The sequence below is a fragment of the Alligator mississippiensis genome, chromosome 15 (assembly GCF_030867095.1).
Source record: "Alligator mississippiensis isolate rAllMis1 chromosome 15, rAllMis1, whole genome shotgun sequence".
Lineage (NCBI taxonomy): Eukaryota > Metazoa > Chordata > Crocodylia > Alligatoridae > Alligator > Alligator mississippiensis.
In genome coordinates, this window is record NC_081838.1 from 17,718,537 (window position 1) to 17,745,136 (window position 26,600).

Consider the following 26,600-nt stretch of genomic DNA (forward strand, 5'->3'; position numbering starts at 1 on the left):
GATTTTTGAGGAGGAAAAATGGACTCAATGCATTTACTCCCTGTTATGATTTCCGTTGGTCCTGTTTCGCTGTATGGGAAACTAAGGTCTTTTCAAAGAATTTGAGGCAAAAGCATCTTTACTGCTGCTTAAGACGTTGGTTATTTTAAACAGGGAGGCACCTGAGGACATGTGGCACGCAGAACATTGGAGAGGGAGTGGGGGGGACACAGTAACCGATAGGGCAGAGAGCAGAGCAGTGGATCTGGCAGGGAGCAGCAGATTGGGCAGGGAATATAGAGCAAGGAGCAGAAAGCCAAGCATCAGATCGGGAAGGGGGTCAGGGTGGTACTTGGGGAGGGTGTGGGGCACACCTGCCAAAGAGGTTGGCCCCGCTGATCTAGATCTTTTCTCCTCCACAGTCCTCTCATCTCGGCACCCATTCCACTTCGAATTACCCTCTTGTGGAGGTGGATGCCCAGAGCTCTCCAGGGCATTTTTAGCCCTGACAGTTTTGCTTAACTGCACTTTTAGAAATATTTGCCTTGGAACAGGCTGGGGGTGAATTCTTCCCTCCCTGAGCAAACTCAGCTAAAGGACAGGGTTTGAAACCTCGCCAAGCTGAGCGCCTGACCCTTTCGGTTTCAGTTTGCAAGTGGATCTTACAGAACAGGCCAAAATACCCAAGGTAAAGCAAGCAACTCAGAGCGCCCTGAAGGAAATCAAACAGCCCTGGTGAAGCCCAGATACTCATATAGCCGCTCCAGGCGCAAGTGTTTATCTTGGTGTTTGTTCACTGGCAGTGCCGTGAACCGTCTGCCTGCTTCAGACGGGAGCCTTGGAGTGCAGCTCAAATAGCTTTCCATGCAAGGAGAACCTCCGTGCCTGAGAGGCGCGCTCACCGCATTCTTCCAGCACGCTCGTCAGCTCTACCTGCCTGCCCCGCTGCTCTGACTCCAGCCTTTATATATAGCTGAATTCCTTCCACAAAGTACCTCATGCCCTGCATTTGCTCAGCCTTCCTGGCTCCTACCCCACAAGGGACTTGCCTTGCTCCTTATTGAGCGTCTTGCTCACATGAGCCACTGCCTATATTTAATCCCCTGGCAGGGGGAGCTTTATTTCTGGGAGCCCTTCCCTGCTCTCATTCTCATTCTCTCTCTCTCTCTTTCCCCAGTTTCCTAGATGGTAGTGGCAGTGGGATAGACGACAGTCCGTCCACGCAGTTTCAAGAGGTGAGTGAAGGATTTTTTGTTTTTTTAATATTGACTTAAAGTGATGCCTTTAAACCTGAGCTGGGCCTGGGAGCTGCCTCCCAACAGTGTGCTTTTAACCCTTTGCAAAATCAGGTGGGGCTTCTGCCCACAAGACACTCTCATCTGGGACACGGCCACAGGCTGAGCTCAGTGGATATGAACCAGTGGATGAATTCACTCACAGCCTTTAGGCAGCTTCGGGAACATCTTGAGGAAGCTTTGAAAGGGGTTGGATGGAATAACTGATCTGTTCCCAGGCCCAGAGCATGGCAAGGGAAAGCGTGGCAGCATGTAACAAGGCAAGGCGACAGGACCAGCAGATGCTAGGGGCCTGAAGGGAGCAATCTGGAGTGTTTCTCCAGTAATTCCTTCCTTCCCAGCCATGATGGGATCCGGAAATGGGCCTGTCCTGGTGCATCAAGCCAGAGGCAGCTTGTACAGTGATTGTCCAGTATTTTCCAAAAACTTAGGTCCTGGGAAGTGGTGAAAAGTACGTGTGTGAGGGTGTTGTCAGGCTGATCCCTTTGTCTTGATGTTGGTGTTTGTAATTTGGTCCAAGCAGGAGAGGATTTAACCCCAGCAGACACTGGCTAAAATAAGCTTGTAGCACATGGTTCTTAAAGCGATGGTACTAGTAGAGTCCTTGTAGTTTGGTGTTAGAAAAAACCCCTGTCAGCCAGCCAGGAGCCTGATTCAAGCTTCACAAATACAGGAGCTGAGCTAAGGCAAGATCTCCGTTCCTGAGTCACCCCCGCATGCGGATGAATGTGTGGATCATCAGGTTGCAATGCAGGCTGGGGCTGGCATTAGTCTGGCACCCCTCGGTTTTAAACTGCTGCTATAACTAGGGAAGGGACTTGATTTTAAAGATGGCCCCCTTTCTCTTCTCAAAGGATGAATGCTGTAACCTCTTTCAGCAGCTTTTTTCCTGCCTCATGGATCTATTACCTCCCTCTCTCCAACATTTTTCCTTTACTCACTGACTAGTGTGGTGATTGAAGATGGCATGCTACTTTTACCTGCTCCATGTGTTGGCTTCCTAACCCTTCTCGTTAAATCCCTGGCTTCTTTCATTACAGTCATTATGTTTAAATGTCCCCCAACAGTTTCAGTCAGGTCCAGTATATTTTTTTTAAGCAAACTGTTGCTGCAAGGCTGCCAAATGGCAGTGCTACCCCAGAGTCATCTGCATTACAGCAGCAGAGTGGAGCAATTCTGCTCCTTTTTGGGGGTGGTTTACAAAGAATCAGAGAGAAGCAGGGCTGGAAGGGACCTGCAAAGGTCACATCTAGACCGGAGGCAGGATCAGCCCTGTCCAAACCATCCTATACAACCCATAATCAAAGCTATGTAAGACTGTCAGCCTTGCCACAACAAAGATATAATACCCAAACCTGCCACGGGTAAAGCAGGGGGACGGCAGCAGCCAACATCCTGCTTCTGTAAAAGGTTGCTAATATACACTTGAGATCCCAGGCAGAGGTCACACTCCCTGCTACGGAGGAAGGCAACCCCTATCCTGTCCCATCCACACCAGTCTGACCACAGGGTAAAATTCCTTCCTGACCCCAAATGTGATCAGCCTGATCCTGAGTGGAGGAGCAAGACCCTCTAGCCAGGAAACTCCAGCTTGAAGTCCCAGCAAGGGCACTGGCAGAGCCCAGTCAACGCCAGAGTATGTCAAGGTGGAAGGCAGGATGTACATTTAGATTCCTAGCATTAATAATGAGCAAGGCTTTGCTCTCGGCAAAGCAACAGAAACTGTTCTCTAGCAAAATCTTCTGCTCAGGGGTCACTCTGGCAGTGAATAGTAAATGTTACCCTGTTTTCCCCTCTGTTCTGTAGTTACCCAATGCTTGCAATGCATCTGAGCTCCTGGCTATTTCCAGTAGCCAATGTCACTCTTATGGGACCATAGGGAAGTTGAGCTAGAGGGACCTCATGAAGTTGTATCTAGTCCAGTCCCCTGTGCAAGGCAAGATGAGCTCTGACTCCACCATGTCTTGTCCAACCTGCTCTTGAACATCCCCAGGGATGCATGGAGACTCCACCACCTCGCTAGGTTCCTGTTCCAATGCTTGACCCCTCTGAGTCAGAAAGTTCCTCCTTGTCTTGCAGTGATGTGCCTGGATCTGGCAAATGCCAGCAGCCCTCACATGAGGTGTCACGTCTGGCATGGCTGATTCTGTGGCACGTGGTGAAGTCTTTCATAAAATCTGAATTGTAAAACCTTCCTTGCCCTTCTCGTAGCAGAGCATCAGCTGCTGGTAGTGGAGCTATTTTAAACCACGGGCAGTTTTTAATTGCAGAGAGGTTTTCTCCAGATGGAGAGAGCCGAGTGCATTTGCATCGCGAGATGCTAGGCTAGGGCTTTCAGGCTGCATAGTGTCTCCAGAGACCTGGGAGAAACCTGGGTGTTCCTTGACTTTGTTTTACACCCATCTCTGTGTCGTCGCCCGTGCTTTCTGTGTGTGGGGGGCCAAGACCCTTGGCAATTATTCCACCTCGTTTTATCAATTCACCCAGAAGCCGCAGGCCCGTGTGTCTTATGCAGATGACCTCTCTGATCTGAACGTCTCAGCTTACCCATCCCAGTCGGGTTTCATGCTGGCAGGACCAGATCTGGCGAAAGGCCAGAAAGCCAGGCTCATTCATGTTAATGGATCCCAGAATAGATCATGCCAGCCGACCGCCGCCAATCCTCATTGGCCCTCGCAGCTTGAGGTGTGTTTCAATTTGGCTGCCTGTTTCCTAGACCACGGCTTCTTTATTGCCCTCTGCTTCTAGGCAACCTTTCATTGGAGGGTTTGAAAGCCACTCCCTCAGCTGCTTGCCATGAAGAGGTCATGTCCATTTTACAGATGGAAAAACAGAGGACGGGGCCACTTCCCCAAGGTGGCCTGACAAAATTCTGGTACCGTGGTGTTTTTAACTTGTGGTCCGTGGGTTTCAGCTGTAAACATGAGAGAATGCTGCCAGCCTATTGATTTAAACCAGTTTCATCTGTGTTAATACTTTGCCAAGCTGGGCATGATCACAACCTGACTTCCGGAGCCAGCTGGATATGGGACTGACTTTGATGGCAAAATGTCACTCTCTCCCCCCCCCCCCCAAATGTATTGAGCTGGGTCATTTTACAGTTGATATAAGCTAGTGGACAGGCCTTCTCTTAGCCACTCTATCGTCTCTCTTTCAGCAACTCCTTCCTTTCTTCTTTGGGGATAGGGTGGTTTCCTCAACATCATTCTCCACTTCTCTGGGTCTCAAAGTTTCTGTTTCCCATCTTCAGGTGGGGGAAACTGAGGCAGCAAGAAGGAAATTTGCCAAAGGGGTCAGGTCTAGAACTCAGGAGGCCGTTCCTACTGCACCAGAGCCTGACAGTGCAGCCCCCGGGCTGCTTAGGATGGAGACTCTTTGCGTTAATAAAACACGTGCCGTACTGAATATCTGCACACAACTGCCAGGAAAAAGTCAGCTGCTTGGTCTAGCTGGGGGTGGTACTTCTGATTGGTTTGGGCTAAATTAAGCCGGTTGCCATGACTCCTGGGAAATGTATGGCAAACCATCAAAATTGTGCATCTTGGGATGGACCCCCCCCCCCCCCCCCCCAAATCCCTTCCCCCCAGCTGGCTCTGTTTTGAAGGCTTTAGGAAGTTACTCCAAAAGGCAACGACTGGTACCCCCAGGTTCTCAGGGCAGCTGCCCAGCTGTTCTCCTCTACATGACGCGTAGTGGTGGTTTCTCTGCCAGTATCAGGAGCAGCTCCCAGGGCCAGGCTGCAGCCCCCGCTAGCTAGCACTGATGGAGTCCTTCCCTGCATTGCACAGATCCTTGCAAAATGCTGATGGGAAGGATATCCCTAGCTTCCAGATGCTGCTTGCTCCAGCTGGCTTCCTCTCAGCATGGGCTAGAGCAAGTTCATGGCAGTGGTGGGGGTCCCCAGAGGCCTGTTCTGTGCCCAGCTGTGCCACTGACCTGGGGCAAGTTGATCCCCTGCTTGACCTACCTTTGTTGTGAGCTTTTCTTGGCAGTGTGGCTTTTGCTTTGAGCCTGTAGAGCCCCTGACCTGGCTCAGAGCTTCTGTGTCGCCCAAATACGCTCCTGACACACAAGCACCCAGCGCAGAGACCTTCTACCTTTTGGTCCAGAAGCCAGACTCATCCTCCCTCTGGCCCCTCCAGAGCAGAGGGTGGGGGTGGATGGTGGGTGGGGGGGTGTGGGCATCCTGCCTTGCCTGTGCCACACCTGGTCTAACAACTCGCACGCATGTGTCTGCCCCGCAGCTTTGGGACCACTTGGACCCCACGATGTTCTTTTCCGACTTCAGACCGTTTCTGAGCAGCAGCTCACTGGATCAAGACAGCCGAGACAACGAAAGGGGCCACCAAGCCCACGCCGACCTCTGGGGACCCAGCAGACCACCTCGACTGCCCATGACACGGAGGTACCGGTCCCGGGGCAGCTCACGGCCAGACAGGTCTCCTGCGATCGAGGGGTGAGTGCGGAAGCTGGTCCACAACGGGATTGGGTCCACGTGGTTATCCAGCCTTGCCCCCCAGTCCTGCCTGTCGTATCTCACCCCCACGTGGGAGATGTTCTCCTAGGGTTGTAGACCAGAGAGCCTAGTTGGCACAGAAATCCTCCTCTCATGCACTGATTATTTTTCACTCCTCCAGTCTCCCTCTGCCCCCCACCCAGGCCTGCTCTCACTGCAGGGACACGAGCTGATGTCCTGAAAGCCTCCTCCCCTCACACCATAGATCTGCGTTGCCCTCAACTCGGAGGGGAGCTGTGCCATGAACTCTTGGATGGGGGCGCCCACTGCTTGATTTCTTAGGAGTCGCCAGGCGCCGGTTTGTCCTCAGGGGCCCCAATGTCATTGCTTGTTCTTGCCTGTTTGCTCAACTCCCCTCCCCTCCTTTACAGAATAATCCAGCAGATCTTTGCGGGGTTTTTTGCCAACTCGGCAATTCCTGGCTCGCAGCACCCCTTTTCCTGGTGAGTAGCTGTCACCGTCTTGCTTGTAAACGAGCGGTGGCGTTACCACACATGTGCGCTGGGCACCGCTCTGCCATGGGCCGGTTCCGAAGCGGATATCTGTGTCCAGACGAGTTCTAGCACCTCGGGGTCCTGTGTGGGGCTGCGGCTGGTAACGTTGCTTCCCTAACTCTCTGCTCTCACCTGCAGGAGTGGAATGCTGCACTCCAATCCCGGGGACTACGCCTGGGGACAGAGTGGCCTTGATGCCATTGTCACTCAGGTAGGGCACGTGGCGGGAGCTCAGACTCAGGTCTGTGCCTCTTGGTTACTTTTTCCTTCTGCCCCGATGGCTTTTAGATTCTTTGGTTCAGCTTTCAGCGTTGACACACCAAGTGGCATCCCCTTGCTCCTGCATTGATCCTCATGACATGCTGCACCAAACCATGTCTTCGGATCATGCCCAGACTCGGTTTAAAGATGAGAAATCCACTGTGCACCTCATCCTACTGGCTCGTTATCCTGAGGGCCTTAAAGTTCTCATTTAAATCGGGTGTTTGCTGTGTGCTCTTCACCACCAGCTGAACAGAGCTGGGGAGTTTTTGTTCCCTTCTTCTCGCAAAGGCACTTGTGCCCGGGACTCAGATCCCCTCTTAATCTGCCTTTTTTTATTGGCTGAACAGAACAAGCCCTTTTTGCCCCTTTTGTTTCCTTACCCCTGCCCTTGACTCCTTTCTTTGGTGGCTAATGATTTTTGGAGAGCAGCTGATCCAAGCTGCCGTACCAGCAAACTGCCTCGAGGGCCCCAGCGTGAAGGCACCTAGTCTGGTACTGTGAGCAGTCAGTGGTATCGGTGTTTGCTCCGATTCACCTGAGTTATCACCCCAAATGCCTCGGCACTGGGGACTCCTGTGTATGGCAGGCTGGTGACACTCTTTTTAATTATCTAAAGCATTCCACGTTTGAGGAAGGGGAAGTGGTGGTTACGATTTGTTTGATCTCAGTAAGAAGGGGTGGGCTCATTCTTAGCACTGGAGATGGGTAGGGGCAGCAGGGGCTCCCGGCTCTGCCACTGACTTCTCTTGTGACAGGATTCAGGTGCCTTCTTCCTGTGCCTCAGTTTCCTCACTCAGGTCTCAAGGCTCTGATTTTTGAGGCTTAATTGCAAGTCCTCCAAATAATTAGCAGTTGGTTGTGGGGAGGGAACAGGTGTCTCCTGTTCCCCCCTGCCCTTCTGGGTCTGTGCATCACTTCCTGTCCCTGTCACACACCCCCTCCCTGGATAATAGGCAAACGGAGGTGTCTGCTTGTGGGCAGAGGCAGATCTGCAGGGTGGAGCCCTTCCTGTTTTGGTGTGGAGCTATGACTGAGTCACCGTCCGGGAGCTAATGGAGCTGCCGTTGTGCAGGCACCTCCTGGGCATCTGTCAGTCATTACGAGCCCACAGCTTTGCAAAGCAGAGGCATCTGGCTCTCCCCCATCACAGCTTCCTTAGCAGAGCCCAAGCCCACATGCCACATGGCACGCGTGGAGCTGAGGGCAGCTGTCTCTTCTAGAGCAGAGCGAGTCGCAGCTGTTTCATGCCTGACATCACTACCCTCTTGCTGCCGGGTCTGGGTCAAGTTGTCCTCCCAATACCGACCTCTCAACCCATCCCTTCCGCTGTCCTACTGCTTGTGAACACCCCCGCCTTTCAAGATGGGTTGTTAGGGCCACGGTTGTCAACCTTGACAGACCTCCAGGCTCCCCTCGGAGAGTGCCAGCTCTCAGCTTTTACTTTTGTCTTGGCTACAGGAAAATAAGAGTGATTCTTCTGCTGCAGAGAACTGGGTGAGCCCATAGGAGGGCAGGGCTCTGGATTCCCATTTGAAATGTCTGGGTTTAGATCAGGAATCTCACAGAGGTATTCGGACCCCTAAGAGTGGTAATAATTGAGCAGCCTCCAGCAGCACCCTTGAAAGAATCTCATGGCTCCCTAGCTTAGAATCGGTGTATTCGGGGATGCTGCTGCATTCAGGGTCAGGCCTTACTTGAAAGATGCTTTCCAAGAGAGAACTGGCTTATGTTCTGTCTAAGTGCAGCGTGTTTTGTTTTGTTTTTCTCCCTGACCAGCTCTTGGGGCAGTTGGAAAACACTGGACCACCTCCTGCTGACAAGGAGAAGATATCTTCCCTCCCGACTGTGACAGTAACTCAGGAACAAGTTGGTGGGTTAAAGCCAACTTCAGCTCTTTCCTTCTCTGCCCTCCTGCTAAATATCCCTTTGCCACACCAGAACATCCCAGTGATAACTGGTTGCTACTGCCTTGGGCCTCTGTGGCTAGTTGATCTAAGCTTTCCTAGTCTCGCCATTCATGATTTAGCATCTTTCTCTCCACCACGACCATGGACTGCTACTCCCCAGTGTGTGTGTGTGTGTGTGTGTGTGTGTGTGTGTGAGATCCAGCGGTTCATGGTGTCTTGTGACCGCTCTAATGGACAGTCTGTTAGAACAGGAGAGGAGGAGGGGAGCCCGATACAGCTCCCATCTCAACGAGTTGCTGACTTAGCTCAGTCTATAGAGACTCGAGAGTTTTGGCCCAGGAGATGCCGGCACCAAGCTGTGCTGACGACTCCAGACCTGCTGCTGCCTTCAGTCTCCCAGTTGCTCTCACTCCATGGCAGCCCCAGTGGCTGTGGTCAGTTCAGACCCCTGTATTTTTCCAGTCTGTTGACTCACCGAGGCTCTGTCTGCTTTGATTTTTAAATCCTGGCTCCATTGGGGAATGACAGGCTCCACATTGGGCTTTGCTCATCAGGCGTTGCCTTTTGTGTCAGCTCCTAGGTGGGGCTGGTAAATCCAGCTCTGAAGTGCTCCTCAATCCTTCTGAAAATGTCACGGTAAAGAGCATGGGTTCCCCTGACATAACCAGCAGCAAAGGCTTGTGGGTACTTCACGGGTGCTGAAAGTTTCCAAAGTAACTCGGGAAAGAGGGGGGTTTTCTTAGGGCTGTTTGCAGAGGCGCCTGGTGCTGGGTCACTGTCAGGATTCCTTGTTTGCACAAAGCCTCCGCGCTTCCGGGAACCCAGACCAACTCCATTCAGACAGACAGGCAGGTTAATTTAGAAAAGCTGTTTCCATGGTATCTATTTTCATTGCATTCTTTTTATATGCAAACCCGAAGCTGAATGTGGGTCTACTGTGGGTGTCAGGCCTTGCCTTGCGTGTGCATTTGCGTGTGTGCATGCGTGCTATAAGAGAGATCTCATTAATAGATCTCTAAGGCTGAGTCCTTCTGTCCTGGCTGGATTCCAAGCTGGGTAATTATCTTCCACCTGGTTAAATATCCTGGGGGCTCCAGTGGCTTCCTCCTTCACTTCTGCTCTTAATTTGGCTTGTGTGTGTGTGTATGTGTGTGTGTGCGCGCGCGCGCACATGTTAAGTGGGCACAGGGCTGACGTCCTGTATCCCTTTACGAATGATGATGAATTATCCCCCGGTGCTGGAGAGAGCACTCTGTGGAGAAAAGTGTCTCCTTGTTATGCCTTTAAAGGTGCAATCCAGAAGGAAGTTAAAACCACCGGCACAATCAGAATTCAGCATTTCCTGCTCTGGGCAAAGCCACCCTACCTGTTAGCTACCCTGTATTCAGGTCAGCAGGGTATCATAGAGTCATTGAGTCAGAGAGACGCGGGGCTGGAGGGGACTTCCAGAGGTCACATCTAGTCCAACCTCTTGCCTGAGGCAGGATCAGCCTGGTCTAAACCATCCCGGACAAACCTGTGATCTAACCTCTTAGTAAAACTGTTGTGCACCCTGACACAACACAAGACATCAGACCTGAACCTGCCACAGGGAAAGCAGAGGGATCAGTGTGGCCAACTGTGTCTGTAAAGGTTGTTAATATATGCCCAAGAGGTCCCAGGTCGAGGCCTCGTCCTTTACAAGCTAACTAAATAAGAGAGAGAGAGAGAGAGTGCAAGCTTTTGTAGGCTGAAGCCTCACCTAGGTCATCCTTTCAGCATCTCTCTAGGATGCCCCTACCCCAATGATGGTGGATGCCGGGAGTGTATCGCAGGGGATAAATCACTCTAGATTAGTGGTGCTCAACCATCCAGCCCTGCGCACAAGCCCCGGGGGCTGGAGGTTGTACCCAGGCCGATGCTTTCCCTCTAAACCATCTACTACCACCACTGTTGGAGACGGGTTACCAGGATAGATGGACCATTCATCTTGCCCAATACAGCCCTGCTGATGTTACACTTAGATTCACCCCAGGGCGAGAGCAGTGGAGATCTATATGTGGTGACTGTGCCTGTTTATATCCTGTTACGGGGGAGGGTTTCTGGGGTGGATTAAGGCGAGCCACTGTCCTATTCACGCTGCTAACCACTCCCCTTCACCCCACAGATACGGGTCTGGAGTGCCCGGTGTGTAAAGAAGACTACACAGTAGCAGAGCAGGTCCGGCAGTTACCCTGCAACCATTTCTTCCACAGCAACTGCATCGTGCCATGGCTAGAGCTGGTAAGGGCCCTCGTGGGTGGGTGATGCGCTGTGCTAGTGGTGCCTGTCCCCTGGCCAGAGTGGGGGATGCCTCACCTCCACCCTTCCCCTGGATCTTGCCCCAGGGACCGTGGTGCTGCTGAGAGCCTGTCCTAAACCGAACAGAGCTGGTGGCTTGAGCCACTAGTGTTTTCTTGAGGTTGCCTGTTCGAATCCCACCACTCCACGTAGTAACCAAAGCTCTAGCACTGCTGCAGCTGGCTGTTGGGGGCCGAGGCCTCTACTGACAGTGCCCCCAGCTGAGCTAGGTGTGCAGGTTGACCCGCCCTTCTCTAGAGGCTGATTTGCTTTTCATTTACGCCACTTGATTCTCTGATAACGATATGGATTCTTCCTTCCTCCCAGCTACCACGTGACACAGCGTGGCAGTGCTAAGAAGGTTAAGCAGAGTAGATACGCACCTGATAGACTAACTCAATCAGATCTAGAGACCAGAGGGGAGGCAGCTAGATCCCAGCAGTAGCAAAAGGGAATGAATGCAACCGTGCTGCCTATCCTGGGCGGGTGTTAGCCGTGACCCCCTGTCCCACCGCGTGTCTCTGCAGCACGACACGTGTCCCGTGTGCCGGAAGAGCCTGAACGGCGAGGACTCCACGCGGCAAGCACAGAACCCCGAGGCCTCGGCCAGCAACAGCTTTAGCAGCGACAACCAGCTGCACGACCGATGGACATTCTGAGGCTCCGCGCGGAGCGGTCCTGCCCCCCATGTATATTGTATGATAGCGCGAAGCAACCAGCCACCAAGGAGAGGGAGGAAAAAAAACAAACCTGTAGCAGGAAATCTAGGGCAGGGGAGGGAAGCTGCCCCGATAGCACGGCCCTGAGTGCTGCCTCTTCCTGCCCTGTAAGCTAGCGTCTCTGAGCAAACACCCATCTCCACCTGAACCACCTCGTTTAGTCCTAAATGCAGAGTCTTGGAGTGATTTGACTTTGATTTTTTTTCCTTCCTACTTGTGAAACCTTTGACCCACATGGGTCTTTCAGAGCAGGGAAGGGGGGGGAGTCCATCCCTACCCGACCAAGGGGACCCTCACATCTGTGTCACAGCTTCATCTGTTTAGATGGACGTCCTCAGTGTTTGCAAGCCCAGAGCTGGGAGCACAAAGGGCCTCTGCCTGTTCAGTCGGACAAGGGCAAGGGGGCAGAGAGGATTTTGACAGGTCTCCCTTGCCCCCTCCATTCCCAGCTTTTCCCAGAGCAGTGGGTGCAGCTGAATCCATTGACCTTTCCCTTTTCTCTCTAACGAAGGTAATGTGATGTACGTCCCACCCTTGACCTCTCAAGGGAGAGCGCAAGAGGGGAGGGGCTAACAGTGCTGTCAAATCTCTCCAGATCTGGTGCGGGGACGCGCAAGGCGCAGGGGGGGCGAGGGCAGAGGAGATGCAGTCCAGAGCGGTGGGTGGAACACTTTGTCTTTGTCTCATGACCTGATGTCTCCAGCCGATGTCCCCAGGTGTCTCCAAACCTGGACGCATGGTGGTGGCGGTATGTGTGGTTTGTTCTTTGGGTTCCTCACCCCAGCAGCAGTTTGTCTTGCTTGTATCGTGTGGACCACAGCGAGGCCCTTGACAGGTACACAGCGGCAACCGCGCCTGGCCATTTCCCTGGCCGATTCTTCCAGTGTTTAACATGAAATAATTCTCTGAGTTTGGGAACATGAAGAAGCTCCTGGGGTCTTTTTTTTTTTTTTCTTTTTTTAATCGCCCATGTCTAACGTCGCCTCCCTGTTCTGGGCTCTCGGTTTGTTGTCTTTTTTTTTTTTTTATCGTCCAAATCATGCCTTGGCTTCGCACTCCCACCAGCCCGCCCGTGGTGGCGTTCGGTTGGCGGATCAGGAGGAAGGAGGAGAGGGGAGATTGCGTCTCCAACTTGTCGCCATGTCATTGCTGTAATGGTGTACCACGTACACCTGGTTTAAATTAGTGTTTCGTTTGCTCTAAAGTCAAATAAAGGCCTTTATAAAGAAGCCCGGCTGTTGAGAAGGTTGTCAGAGCCAAGTCACAGGGGTAGGGGGTGTGTCAGGAGCTCTGGGGGAGCTCCCATGTTAAACCAGCTGCATGGGTCTTTTACGTGACCATATTGTCTCACGTATGGTACACACCTTGGTTTTGAAATGGGTAAAAAAGCTCTTTCCTTGTAGCAAGTCACTGAGTAGCAGCAGTGCCGAAGCCTGTTCTGTTCCCTTTTGTCCAGTAAATGTAAAAACTGCTCTTACCACATTTCTCATATATCATGTACATTCTCATTTCCAGCAGCTTTTGCTCTTTAAAAAAATGCTTGATCCAAAGCCAGGGGAAGATAGTGGAAGCGTCCTCCTGGACTGGATCAGATTTTGGGAGGGGGGACCCTGGTGTCTGTCCGAGCCACATTCAGACCCACGCAGCTGTGGACTTGAGCAAATGCTCCTCTCTTCCAGGTGGAAGCAGAGGGCGCTAATGCTGCTACATGGTCACAACTGAAATTCCTGCAGCAGCCCCGGCCCAGCTGGGCTGGGGCATACCATTGCTTGGCACTGCCCAAGCCTCCCTGTGCTCTGGGCTGCAGCCGCGAGGGGTGTGGTGGTAGGAGGAAGCGGTGGGAGCCTCCTGTTTGGGCTCTAGCCAGCTCTGTGCCTGCACCATCCCAGCCCCTTCCACATGTGGGCATGGGACTAGGGCTGGTCAGTTTGCTTCAGGCCCTGGCTTTGGGGCATTCTCTTACCTGTGGATTAGCAGCTCTCGTATCCCAGCTCCCCCACTCCTTGCCCTCTGAAAATGGTCAGCTGTTAAATCCAAGTCGAGCTAAAACCAATTCTCAGGCCACAAGGCAAGACGGGGCTGCTTGCCCTCGCCAGATACCCATCCAGTATGGCCTCAGATCTTTGTCCCCGGCTCTTCTGAGCACAGCTCGCTACATCGCTCGCTTGGCAATAAAGCCCTGAGTTTGTGCGTCCGCTCTAATGCTGCAGAAATCAATGGGGCTGTTGGTTGCAACAGGCAGGCTTCTGGCTTTTCATAGGGACTGAGGATGCCTTGGGGAGGGGTAAGTGGGGCAACCGTGAGCTCTGGGCTTCTACCCTGCTCCCTGCCCCACATGGGGCTCGAGCAGGCACTGATGTACCTGCCCCGGGCCAGTACAGGAGTGACAAAACTGCAGTGCTGGGTCCACGGGCCTGTGGCTGAAGCAGGAGCCTACGTGTAGGAGGGGGTGAGCAGTTCCCACCCCGGACCCCTCCATGGTGGGCTGAGTGCCACCCTTTTCTGAGCTGTAGCTGCACCCATTCCCCCTTGCTGAGGCTGGTCAGCTGTTCCTGACAGGAAGGGAGCAGGCGCTGATGCCATAGGGATCCCAGGGATTTCCGTTCCCCCCACCCCATGCCTCACTCTCTGCCCCACTCCTGAAAAGCCACAGATGCTGTCAGTGGGACTGAGCCTTGTCCCCATCCTCCTCCCCCCGGCGCTGGCATCAGCAAAGGTCGGGGCAGCCACGCTGCAGGCTTTTATTGCGGATCCTCGGCCAGGCCTGGTCCATCTCCACCCTGTGCACAGGGCCGTGAGCGAGGGCTGACTGGCTTCCTCATGTCTGTGCTGCAGCGGGGGCCTGGGTGGGTGGGCGAGAGGCTTCTCTAGAGTCCCGGTGTGTGCCCTGAGCTGGCTTCCCACTGATTGGCACCACATTCGAGGCTCTCGCCCAGCTGGATGTAGCTTGGGGGCACTGCTGGGGGGAAGAGCCCCGTCCTGGCACCCCTAGGTCCCGGGTGGAAGGGGTGAGCCCCAGCAGGGACAGGTCCAGCCCCAGGGGCAGCAGGAGTCCAAGGGGCTGTGGGCCTTGGGCAGAGCTGGGTGGCCGAGGCAGTGGCACATCTGCCCTTGGCTGTCCCTGGGGCTGGCAGGCGGCAGTGGAGAGTCTGTCACCGGGAGCTGTGGTCACTGCTCCTCCTTCTCCTCCTCCTCCTGGGGCTTCTTGTGAGCGAAGAAGCCGAGCTGGGGGGAGGAAACGGCTGGTCACGGCCTGGCCCTGAGCTCCCGCCAGAAAACTGAGTCAGGGCCCAGGAGGGATGAAACGAGGGAGCTAGAATCGCCCCCACCCTGAAGACCAGGAGTGCCCAGCATGCAAGGGTCATGCTAAGCCCAGGCATTGAGGCCTGAGCCCTGGTGCTGGGAGACCCAGCTCTGCCACTGACTCCTGATGGGCCTTGCCCAATGCCCGTGTCAGTTAACCACACTGTGCCTCAGTGTGGCCATCTGCAGCAATGGGCTGGCACCAAAGGGAGGTGGAGACTGGGACTGCCACGGTGCCAGCTGGGGGCAAGGGCTGGGAAGGTGGTGAGGGGCTGTGCTAAGCCTGACTGCTGCGTGTCTGTGCCCAGCACTATTGCTGAGCGCCCGGGTCCTGGGGTCGGTTTCCCTGAGTCGTGGGAGGTTGCGGCTGCCAACAGAAATGCCCCATCCTTCCTGCTTGCTGACCCGTTCCCTGGTGACTTCAGAGCGGGGAGAAAAGCTAAGGGCAAAGGTTTGCATAAGAGGAAACGGGGCAGGACTCCCTTTGGGCTGGAGATGAGAGATCCCGGGGCCTGAGGGTCTCCCCTCCAGGGTCTGAGCCTGCCCAGTGGCCTCCTACCTTCCACAGGCAGAAGATGATCAGCGCCAGGAGCAGGAGCCCCCCCACGATGCTGCCGATGAGGATCCACAAGGAGACAGGGATGCGCTTGGGCTGGATGATCTCCAGGACCGTCTGCAGGGAGACCGGGGTGGCATTCAGTAGTGCACAGCTACAGGGAGGCGCTGAGGCTGGTATGCAGATGTAGGTGGGTGGTTTGGTTGCAGGGGCCAGCGCTGGGGCATCAGCTCGGTCCTCACCAGCACATCAAGCCTGCAGCGGGCTGTGGGGGCAGGTCTCCTAACAGGCCACCTGCTCTGGGCAGAGCTGCTGGAAAGCAGCTGACTCGAACGTGCCCCCCATCACTGTGACAGACATGCGGCTCCGGGGTAAATCACCCCATGGCAAGGAGTGGACATGCTGGTGCAGGATGTGGCCCCTAAGACCCACCTTTTCCCAGCCAGCCATGGGCCACAGCAGGGCAGGGTTCAATGCAGCCCCGGTGCCCAGCTCCAGCAGGCTTGGGGGGCCACCCGCCCAGCTCTCCTACCTCCCATCGATGCACTGATTCATCCAGTACAAGGACGCTGCGCTCCTCGGCCACCAGGGCAAACATGCTGACGATTTTCACAGCCTTGAACTTGGCCTGGGGAGGGGACAGAAGGATTTACATCCACATGGTGTGGGTGCTGGGTCTCTGATCCCTGCCATGGGGTGTTGTGGGCTCAGTGGACGTGGCCAAAGAGCTTGGCCATGTTGTCCTGCAGGCTGCAGAAGAGGCTGGTCCCCAGAGAGCTGTGCCTAGCCATGGAGCCCTGGCTAGAGGAGGCCAGGGCACAGGAAACGTGTGCAGAAGGGCAAAGACTGGTCCCCAGATCCCTGCAGGGCTAGGAGCAGTCCCTGTAGCCTGCCCCAGCCATGCAGCTGTGCAGAAGGCAGCTACGGGGGTTACGAGCCTGGACCCTTCCTTGCCGCTGGGCTCTCACCCGCCGGAAGAAGTCATTGTGGATCACACGCAGCAGCTGCACGGAGACCTCGGCGCCCTTCTCCAGCGGCGCCAGCTCGCACGTCACGGCCTGGCACCACGTGTTGCTGCAGTTCTGCGGGGCAAGGAGGGGAGATGCCTGAGTGCCCCAAGCCACCCGCACACATACATACATACATATCTGCATACATACGTATCTGTGCACACACATACCCACGCCCCATGTCCCTGCTGGGTCCCTGGCACAGGGGGCACTCACCAGCCTGTCTTCGTGGGCAAGATTGGCAGGGTGCAGTGGGGCTGTGGCCGCTGTCACGTTCTGCAGGCTGCACGTCACCTGCGGGGAGCAGTGGGTCAGCGCCGGGGCGCCCAGTGCTGGCGGCCACTCGGGGTCACAGGGAAGGAGCATGCAGCCCCCTGTGGACTCACGTTGTTGGCTAGGATGTGCGTGATGGAGAGGAAGGGGCGGCTCTGGTATCCTGCAGCTGGCAGGGCCATGCGGAGGGCCAGGCCGCTGACGGGGTAGCAGCCCAGGTTCTGCACCTGCCAGGAGAGCGGGACAAGGCTAGTGCATGGGGCTAGGGGCAGCTGCCCACCTTCCCGCCTTGCCCAGCGGATGCTCGGGCTCTAGGAGGGAGCGGGAGCTCTGACTGCACCGTCTGGGGCTAAGCCTGGGTGTGCAGCGCCATGCACCCCGGCCCTGAGAGCCCCACCTCGTCCCCTTCTGCCTGGCTGAGGCGGTTACCTTCACGGTGGTCTGGAACTCAGGCCCGATGCCGTTGGGGAAGGGGCTCCCCAGGTGCACCTCGTAGCGCGTCAGGGCGGCCTCGCTGCCAGGCAGAGCAGAGTCATCAGTCCTTGGCCCAGAGCCCGGCCCCACTGCCCAGCCCAAAGCTGGGCTGGAGACGGGGGCAAGAGAGCGGGTGTAGGGGCAAGTCCCCCCCCACCAGGTTTGGGGGGTGGGACAGGAGCCACAGCCTTCTAGGAGCCACAGCCCCACCACCTTGTGAAGCCCAGGCCATGCCCAGCTGCAAACTGGTTTATACTGGATTTGTTATACCTGTGCAAAGAGGCGTCCAGCACCTTGCACCCCTGCTCTGCCCTTCGCCCCGCCCCTGCTCCCACCCTGGGCTCTCACCTGGACAGGAAGAGGTCGGGCTCGTAGCGGACGTAGGCAAAGAGCTCGGCCGTGTTGTCCCGCAGGGTCTCGTTCGCTTCCAGGCTGTCACTGGTGGGAAAAGCTGGTCAAAGCACAGGGCTCTTGGGGAGGGGGAGGCTGGCAGCCCCCCACCACCTTCCCAGCCCCTGCCCCGAGTTGGCCCCAGGGTGGGCCCAGTCTCCACTCCCCTTTGATGCCAGCCCACTGCTGCAGATGGGGACACTGAGGCACAGTGCAGTTAAGTGACATAGACAAGGCCCACCGGGAATCAGTGGCAGAGCTGGGCCTCCCAGCGCTGGGGCTCAGGGCTCGCTGCCTGGGCCACACTCAGAGTGCCCCAGGGTCCCCGCTGCGGTGGGGGGGAGTGGGGTTGGGGGTACCCCTGGTCATTTTGGTGGGGGGGGGAGATTGTGGGGGTGCCACAGCACTTACCTGCCAGCCACAAGCTTCACCTGGGCCCGGTTGAGCAGGGAGGAGCAGCTGAACTCGAACTCGAGGATGAAGGCGACCTGGGGGCAGCAGCGCTGAGTGGGGGGGCCTGCAGACCCCTCCCAACGCAGCTGCCTGCGGGGCGGGGAGGGTAGCCACACTCTGTGGCAGGTGCAGAGGGGCCAAAATCAGGGGTTCAGGAAGCTGCCCCCCCCTACACACAGGATTGGGCAGGCTTGGGGCCCTTTATGAGCTCAGGATGGGGGGGGGGGGGGGGTGTTGGACCAGGCCGGGGTCATTAGCTAAGTGGGGCTGTGGGGCACAGTGGGGTGTCACGGTCTTGCCCCCCACTCACCTTGGCCAGGGCGCGGAAGACAGGGTAGCTGACGGCGCAGACGCGGGCGTGGGGCGCGGGGGCCGTGCACTCCACCTTGGGGGGGGCATCCCCCTGCGGAGAACGGGGTGGGGGTCAGGGCCCTGACAGCCTCCACTGAGGGGAGGAGGGGTCTGGGGGCCATGACCCTGCTACCCCTGGGGAGAGGCTGCTGGAGCTCCCTGGTGTGCCAGGGTGGGGGTTGGGTCCCAGGAGGGCCATATAGGACTATATGGACCAGTGCACTAGGCCTGAGAGGCCATATAGGGCTCAAAGGACCAGCTCTGAGAGCCAGAACGGGCTGCAGGGCCCATACAGCACCCTATGGGCCAGCACGTCCAGCTCTGGAGCAGGCCAGGGGGCTCATACAGCCCTGCAGGGCCTCCCAGCACCATATGGGGCTCATGCAGCACTGCACAGACCAGCGCTCCCAGCTCCAGACTGGGCAGGCAGGTCTGTAGAGCCCCGTAGAGCCCAGGGCTTTCCCTGGCTCCCCCCAGCTCCCGGGGAGGACCTGCCTTGAGCGCCAGGCTGGAGAAGTGGAGGTTGGTGGAGAAGGCGAGGGCCAGGCTGGCGTTGTAGGCGTTCTCCTGCTTGTTCTCCAGCGTTGCGTCCACCAGCACCTTGCGCCGGCCCCTGCGCACGATGTACGGCTCCTGCCTGCAGTCCCCAGGACAGGACAGCTCCAGGGCACGGCCAAGAGGGGCCCCGTCCCCATCCCCCCTGCCCTGTGCCCAGGCCAGGGCTTTGAGCCACCCCCTGGGCTTGGCCTGAGCTGCCCAGGTGGGTTCAGGCCACAGGGGTCTGCGCATACGGCAAGGCACGGAGTGGGCATGAGGGGGCGGCAAAGGACTGGGTTGTGTCACACGTGCACACTTGCAAGAGCTCCCCAGGGCACTGCCCAGCTCTGAGCTGGAGGACACTTGTATGGGCACAAACACATATGTACACACACACATGCTGTACAAGTGCTTGCAACATCCCCCTGGCACTGCCTAGCTCTGTAGGGTAGTACACACAACTCCCCCCCACACACACACACACATGCATGCATGTGCCCGTGTGTGCACGCGGGCGTGCATGCGCGCGCGCGCACACACACACACACACACACACACACACACACACACACACGCCATGTACCACTTGCAGCCTTCCAAACCCATCCACCCTGCTCCTGGCCTTGCCCAGCTCTGAAGGGGAGGACACACAACTTACACATATAGATGTGCGCAAACACACATATACACCCAAACACATGCTGTGTAGTGCTTGCAACATCCCCCTGGCACTGCCCAACTCTAAAAAAATACACACAACCCACACATATGCATACAAGCTATGTAGTACACGCAAGCTTCCAACCCCTCTTCCCCCACACCCTGCCTTGCCCAGCTCTGAAGAGGGGCACACACACACACACACACACACACGCACACACACACAGAGGCACATACGTGCATGTACATGTGCATGCACACAAACACACACACATGCATAAGCAAATGCACACACACATGCATGCATACACACACATCTACACACATACACATGCACACACACATACACGTGTATGCACACACACGTGTGCCATGTAGTACTTGCACACTTCTAACCCCTCCGCCTCCCACCCTCTGGTCTTGCCCAGCTCCACTGGGGCAGTCGCCGGGCAGGGCTGGGCCTGAGCCCCGTGCCCCCACGCCCAGCGCACCTGGAGCCGGCGATGTCCATGCTGGCTTGGAGCATCAGGTCTGTGACGCACTCGTTGTCCTCCCCGCAGTCTTTGAAGAAAGGCACCTGGGGCAGGCGATGGGGCTGCGTTAGCCCGTCCCCCAGCACTGGGCTCCCTAGAGGAGCAGCACATCTGGCAGCACATCTGGATCCCTCCCCTCTTCACCCTGAGCTGGCAGGGAGATGTCGCTTCCAGAAGTTGCTGCCACCCCACCCCCAACCGCCCCCTCCAGTGCCAGCCAGACACTCACCAGCTTGCGGAGGGTGGTGGGCGAGCTCTCATCCAGCACAGGCGCCCCCTCGGCATCCAGCAGCTCGAACTTGACCGTGAGGCTGACGGGGCGCAGGTAGTCGGTTGTGTCCTGCGGACAAGAAGGGCCGGGACAGCTGGGGCAAAGGCCCTTGATCTGGAGGGGGCTTGGGGGATCGGGGTCTCCCCAGGGGCAGGGTAGCAGGACGGTGCCGCCTTCTCCCCCAGCCTCAGGTGCAGGCCCTGGCTGGCTCCGAGGACCGGGGGGAGCTGATGCCTAACCCACCTGGTGTGGGTGGTATCCAGGCTGGGGGGGGGACCCTCGGGATCCAGCAGCGTGGGTCAGTGGGTAGGGCTGTAGCTCCAAATTCAGCAGAACTGGAGCTCCAGGCAAGCCCCTTGCCCTGCTTTGTTTGTGCCTCAGTTTCCCTTCCCTTCTCAGGTGACCCCAAGGCAGGAGGCAGCTCTGGCCACGGCCCTACTCACGAAGACGTGGAAGGGGTGACTCTGGCAGACCCTGCGCCCCACGGCCGCCCGGAGCCGCCTCTGCACCGTGCGCTTCTGGGAGGCGTCATCGAAGGCGGCACGGGCGCCCGGCCTCCGCTCGTCCAGCGTCACATTGTACCGGAGCCCTGGGCCGAGAGGGGAGGAGGTCAGCGCCCGGCGGTGCCCGGAGCTGGCCGGGGCACGGGGCCCTGCTGTGCTCACCAAAGTGCCTCTCTCCTCTCTTGGGTGCCCGCGACGCGGCCTGGAAGCAGAGCTCGGCGCTGAGGCAGGCGGCCTCCTTGCCGCTGCGCTGGCAGCTCTTGTGGAGCACGCTGATGGACGGCGGCGTCACAGCCAGTGCCATGGCCACCTGCACGATCCGCCGGGACCTGCAATGACCCGTTGAGTCCCCACAGGGCACGGGGCAGCCAGCGCCACCCCCCAGCACCAGGCTAGCCCCCGTCACCCTCCATGGGGGCAAAGCCAGGGGTACCAGACTGGAGTGGACGAGGAGACTCCCTCCCCGTTGGAGCTGGGATGATGCCCCATGCACCCACCCGAGGGGCCTGGACAATCAGAGCTGCTCTAAAGGGGCTGGAGGGGACACTGCTGGGGAAACTGAGGCATGGCATGTTGCCCATCCCCGGGCCCCATCCAGCCCCACAGCCAGGCTGGCATCGGGGCTACGGCCCCGCACCTGCCCCCCTCACCTCAGCACCACGGCAGCGCCCTGGGCCCCGACGGCCAGGTCCACCAGGGCGTCCCCATCGAGGTCCAGCTGCCCATCCAGGCTGCGCCCGAAGTAGCTCAGGCCGGGGCGGAAGGAGGAGGCTTCAATGCGCTGCCAGGGGAGGGGGTCATCGGTCACTTGTCCTGTGTGGGCAGCACCCCCGAACTCGGACACCTGGGTTTCCGCCCCTGCCCTGCCCCTGGGCTGCTGAGTGAACTCGGCCAGGGCGGGTGTCAGCTCCCCACAGTGCTTCGGGGGGGATTTAACGCTTCTCAGCACTGCTACTGGCTCCGTGCAACTCCCCTTTCCACTCCAGTCACCACCCTGCGCCTTGCCTCAGTTTCCCCTTCAGCCAACTGGGGAGGATGGTGGAGCTCAGCAGGGCTTAGATCAAGCACTGCGGGCTGAGACTTCCCCCAAGTCACTGCTCCACTCTGTGCCTCAGTTTCTCCTTTGCCCAACTGGGGAGGATCACAGAGGGGGTTCGGCTCAATCGCTGCGAGCTCGGTACTTGCAGCTGCTGCCTGGCCGGAGACGTGGCCCAGCCTGTGTGGTGCAGACAGAGCCGATTATTTACGGCAGGTCCTAGCATAATCCCTGAACCTGAGCGGGGCTTACAGCTGGCACACGAGGAGGGGTTAACACAACCATGCACCCTGCCCCAGCTCCTGACCTGCTTGTAGGTTGGGAGGACAGTGCCACGGGCACCGTAGTAGAGGTACACAGCCCCCCGGTGCCCATCCTCCAGCGGCGCTCCCACCGCCACATCATTGAAGCCGTCGTGGTTGAGGTCCGGCAGCGCGGCCAGGGCGTAGCCGAAGCGCGAGTCCTGCGGCTTCCGCTCGGCCTCCAGTGTCCCGTTGGGCATCAGGAGCAGCTGGGGCAAACGGCACCCAATTCAGCCCCTGCTTGGCACCACTCCCTTGTTACATCCCCGCAGCAGGCCTGGATAACCCATGCCCACTCCATGAGCCTCTGCCCTGGTCCATATGAGCTGGAGTTTGCTGCACCCTGGATGACGAGGCTTTCACCAATGGAGTTTTTTAATATCCCAAGAGAATCGAGTCCTGTCCCAACCCCTGTTCTGGGCAGGACAGGGTTACTCTCCCCTGCTGCTACCTCCCCAGGGCTGTGTGCAGGTATAGCTGGAATCTGCGGCCACCCCAGGACCTGGCTTCTCCCCACCCCATGCTCATTGCCCCCGCGATCCAGGAGAATACCCCCTTCCATTGGGGGCAGGGAGGGAGGGGGTGGCAACCTACCGGCCCCACTTTGTAGACATAAACCCGGCCAGTCTCTTTGCTCTGCTCCCCCAGGAACATGGGGGCGGCCACCAGCAGGACATCAGTGACCCCGTCCCCATTCACGTCCACGGGACACACCTCACTGCCGAAGTACGAGCCGATCTGTGGAGGGGGCGAGCAGGCATGGGGTTAGGGGTGGTTGACCCAAAGTCCCCCCGCCTCGCCACCTGGTCCGCCTGGATCAGCGGTGTTGGCATGACCAGTGTTAGCAGAGCTCCACGGGGCCGGGCAGGAAAGGGGGTCTGTGGGGTTTGGGGGCATAAAGGGGTTAATGGAGGGGGCACCCCCAAGCACTCACCTGCTCCCCAGTGAGGGCCTGGGATATGGCCACACTGCCCCGGCTGCTCATCTCGAACAGGATCACCTTCCCCTTGTGCTGGAATCGGGGGGCTCCGGCCACGTACAGCCGCCGGCCGCCTCGCAGCCGCACCGAGGACACGGTGTAGCCTGCGGGAGTGGGGGGGACACCCAGGGAGCCCTGTCAGCCTTGCCTTGCAAGGCAACCCCCTTTTGACAAGGTGCCTAAACCCCTGGGGAGATGTGGCAGGGCTTGGGTAAGCCAAGAGCCCCTCCATGATCCCCCTGCCCAACATCCCACCTTCCCTGGCATCTGCTCCCCTTCTTTGCCCTCGGGACAAAGGGCACACTGGGGACTTGGGCTGCACTGACCGAGGTAGGCGGCGTGGTTCTTCAGCTCCAGGGGGAACTCCTTGGCAAAGGCCTGCCGAGGGGGCACGATGCGGCCATGGCGGCTCTCCTTGAGCACGGCCCCATCCCAGTCATAGGCTCCCACGGTGCCAAACAGGATCCCGTCCTGCCCCAGGACAGATGGGATGGTGAGGCTGAGCTCTGCTGCACCAGCATTTGAACCCCGATCCTTTAGGTCTAAAAGCACCAGCCTGAGCTGAGCAAAACCCACCCGTGCTCCAAGCCAGGGGCAGAACAGAGACACAGGGTACTTGTACACGGGACGGGGGTTTAATCCCTAAGGTTTTATTCTATGCCCCTTAATTGTAAAGGTGCGGTATCGAATAAAACCCTGAGAACTAAATCATTTGAATTTTTTCATCATGTTATGGCGAGGAGCAGGATCCTTTTTTTCTGCCCGCCTCTCCAGCAGCCAGGGAGCGAGCTGACAGTGGCATCGTTGCAATTTGCAATGTTGCAGACTAAGCTACATCCCTATGTAGTTTAGTTTGCAATGATGCAAAGTCATTTCAAACCCACCAGAGTCTTACGCTGTATGCCATTAAGCCACACAAAGTGACATTTCCATCACGTGTACATGTTAATGATCACATGTACAAGCACCCATAATGTCCTGCTATGGCCCAGACCCCGCTGTGGTGTCAGGACCAAGTGAAAGCCCTGAAAACGAGCTTTCGCCTCCAGGCGGGCTATAGCAGCAGCAGGAGAGAGGCCTGTGTCTACTGCCACTCCCAGCAGTAAAAAAGCCACTTTGGCTGATTTCTTTTGGTCCAGATGTTCCCCTTTTTCAGTTCCTTGTGGTTGCTGTCTGGGTTTTGGGCTGGGTTTAAGCATTTCTAGCTTTGGAAAGGGCTGTTTCTCCCTTAAGTCAACATTCTCACCATCCCCTGACTCCAGGAGCTGGCGATTTAGGCACAGCATCAATTATCCCAAGAGTTGGGATAATACCATGGGCTGACTGGCCTGGGAGAGGGGATAAAGAGGCTTCTACTCACTGTCCGGGCTGGTTTTTAGGAGGGAAGAGGCCCAGGACTGGCTCCCCCTGCACTCCAGCCCACCCTGACGGAGCAGAAATCAGCAGCAGCAGGTCAGGGAGAGGGAGTCTCTGCCCACGAAATCCCTGCTCCCTGCTGCTTGGTGGTTTTTAATAGACACGAATGCCAGAAGAAGAGGCCACGTTTGGAGACTCCCATATCCCTGGGCTTCACTCCCTGGGTCCCCGTGTGGTTATGAATTGCAGGGACCTTCCCGGGAGCCAGAAGTTGGATTCCCAAAGTGAAATACTTCCCTCCCTCAAATATTTCAGGCTTTCTGTCCTTGTCACAGAAACCCAGAAAGAGGCCACAAGGACCCTGTTTCCTCCCTATCTTCTCGGGCTGAAGACAGTCAGGGCCTCGTGCTGTCTTCTCAGTGGAAGAAAGCAGGGAGCGGGGCTCAGACATGCTGAACTTTCCACTTCTGCAACCTCCCCATACAGCCGGCCGGGACAACGGGGGCAGGAGCAGGGTGGCACCAGAGTCTAGTGTCTGGGCCAGTGGCTGGGGACAGTCACAGGGAGAGACCTGACATGGCTCTGCCACTGCTTTCCTGCATGACCTTGGTCAAGTCATTTCACCTCTCTCCATGCCTCGCTTTTCCCTTTTGTTTGCTCAGCAGGATTGCCTGTATGTACGGCACCTAGCACAGCCACCCCTGGGCATCAGCCTTACCTCCAGGAGGTGTGTGGAGAAGCCAATCTGGGACATCTCCAGTTCGAAGGAGCTCTCGTTATAGCCATGAGTGCCTGGTGGAGGGGAGAGAACACAACTCAGTCAGCGCCATTTGGGCTGCAGAGACCTGGGAGGTCCAGCCTTGGCCAGAACCGGGCAGTGGACTCAGCTACGAACTGAGAGTCCAGAAACTTGGTGGTGTTAACACCTTCATGAAGGAGATATCCCAGCTTTCCCCCACTACCAAATTTCCAGACCCATGGAGAGCCCTGCAAGCAGGATGCCATGACCCTCATGGGCCGGATCCAGCCCATGGGTTGCATCTTGGTCACCCCCAGGGTCAGAACCAGGGGCCGTAGGAGCCCAGCTCTGCCCAGCACCGGCTGTGTCTGGACGGCCCATCCCGGCTACCTTCCAGGCTGAAGATCCTGTCCCCCAGGGCATCCACGATGTCGTTGAGGGCTGCCTCGTCCGTCACGTTGAAGAAATACTTCTCGTCGGGGTCGCTGGCGATGTACTTGATCTCACGGATGAAGGATTCGGGGTCCTGTTGCCGACGAATGTAGTGCCCGAGGACCTGGGAAGGCAGGTGGTGATGTGGGGGAAGGTTGGGCGGGGGTCCTCTCTAACGAGCAGGATGGAAATCCTTTTCCCTCCCCCCTCCTGGAAAATGAATATTTGGCAGGGGACCAATTAGAGGATTGGAATATGCCAGGGTTGAGAGGCTTCGGGGACCTGAGCAACGGGCTAGGGCAGGAGAGACAAGACTAAAAACCAGTGAAGAGAAGGAAGGAAGGAAAGGATGAGAAGGTAGGAGGGGATGGGGAAAGGGGGCAAAGAGGTGGAATAAGGGGTCTGCTCTCCTCTGCAGGGCTGGGCCTCATAAGATGCTTCATGAAGGAGATAACCCAGTGCCCATTATATAGATGGGCAAACTGAGTCAGGGGGAGCAGGTGCAGCCCACCCAGGGAAGGATTGGCTCCGCTGTCCTCAGGGCCCTACCCACCCAGCCCTGCAGGAAAGGCATGCAGGAAGGGAGCGGAGCAGAGCAGACAGGCTGCCCCAGGAGGCTGGCACTGTCCCAGCAGCTCACCGCAATGGCGTAGCGCGTGATGTTGCGCTTCTCGCACTCAGCCAGGGCCCCCGGCAGCTCGTCCCCGTCGTGGGACTCACCATCAGTCACCACGATCATCAGCTTGGTGGCTCCTTCCCGCCCGCCATGCTCCAGGCTGAAGGCCTCCGTGCTGGTGGCAGAGAGTGGGCACTGAACAAGGTTGGAAGTGACCACCCCAAGGCCCCCCAGGAGGTCAGTGGCAGAGGCCCAGCCCCTTGCCCACACAGCCCAGCCACCCCCTCTCCGGCCTCCAGCAGTGCAATACCAGTGTTAGGGCAGGGTCTATTA

General features: G+C 57.3%; 2 protein-coding genes across 3 annotated transcripts in view; one reads left to right on the plus strand and one right to left on the minus strand.

Moving 5' to 3' along the window:
* The window catches only part of RNF115 (ring finger protein 115), a 31,898-nt gene extending 19,176 nt beyond the window's left edge, over positions 1–12,722 (plus strand). Inside the window, exons 3-10 of one of the 2 annotated variants that reach the window (XM_059718043.1) lie at positions 1,157–1,214; positions 3,762–3,959; positions 5,519–5,730; positions 6,162–6,233; positions 6,423–6,495; positions 8,325–8,418; positions 10,602–10,717; positions 11,302–12,722. In XM_059718043.1, coding sequence (XP_059574026.1) covers positions 1,157–1,214; positions 3,762–3,959; positions 5,519–5,730; positions 6,162–6,233; positions 6,423–6,495; positions 8,325–8,418; positions 10,602–10,717; positions 11,302–11,433 — 955 coding nt within the window. In that variant the 3' untranslated portion in view covers positions 11,434–12,722. The remainder of the gene's footprint in view (positions 1–1,156; positions 1,215–3,761; positions 3,960–5,518; positions 5,731–6,161; positions 6,234–6,422; positions 6,496–8,324; positions 8,419–10,601; positions 10,718–11,301) is intronic. The other variant, XM_006266455.4, reaches the window with a different exon arrangement.
* Positions 12,723–14,220: 1,498 nt separating this feature from the next.
* The window catches only part of ITGA10 (integrin subunit alpha 10), a 34,733-nt gene continuing 22,353 nt past the window's right edge, over positions 14,221–26,600 (minus strand). Inside the window, exons 8-30 of the mRNA XM_059718038.1 lie at positions 26,292–26,442; positions 25,610–25,775; positions 25,199–25,272; positions 23,451–23,595; positions 23,080–23,228; positions 22,740–22,883; positions 22,151–22,354; positions 21,458–21,588; positions 20,970–21,136; positions 20,748–20,893; positions 20,263–20,373; positions 19,992–20,077; positions 18,799–18,940; positions 18,263–18,355; positions 17,911–17,987; positions 17,458–17,547; positions 17,065–17,149; positions 16,749–16,862; positions 16,579–16,656; positions 16,321–16,434; positions 15,885–15,980; positions 15,356–15,469; positions 14,221–14,718 (exon numbers count right to left, since the gene is read on the minus strand). Coding sequence (XP_059574021.1) covers positions 14,662–14,718; positions 15,356–15,469; positions 15,885–15,980; positions 16,321–16,434; positions 16,579–16,656; positions 16,749–16,862; positions 17,065–17,149; positions 17,458–17,547; positions 17,911–17,987; positions 18,263–18,355; positions 18,799–18,940; positions 19,992–20,077; positions 20,263–20,373; positions 20,748–20,893; positions 20,970–21,136; positions 21,458–21,588; positions 22,151–22,354; positions 22,740–22,883; positions 23,080–23,228; positions 23,451–23,595; positions 25,199–25,272; positions 25,610–25,775; positions 26,292–26,442 — 2,734 coding nt within the window. The 3' untranslated portion in view covers positions 14,221–14,661. The remainder of the gene's footprint in view (positions 14,719–15,355; positions 15,470–15,884; positions 15,981–16,320; positions 16,435–16,578; positions 16,657–16,748; positions 16,863–17,064; positions 17,150–17,457; positions 17,548–17,910; positions 17,988–18,262; positions 18,356–18,798; positions 18,941–19,991; positions 20,078–20,262; positions 20,374–20,747; positions 20,894–20,969; positions 21,137–21,457; positions 21,589–22,150; positions 22,355–22,739; positions 22,884–23,079; positions 23,229–23,450; positions 23,596–25,198; positions 25,273–25,609; positions 25,776–26,291; positions 26,443–26,600) is intronic.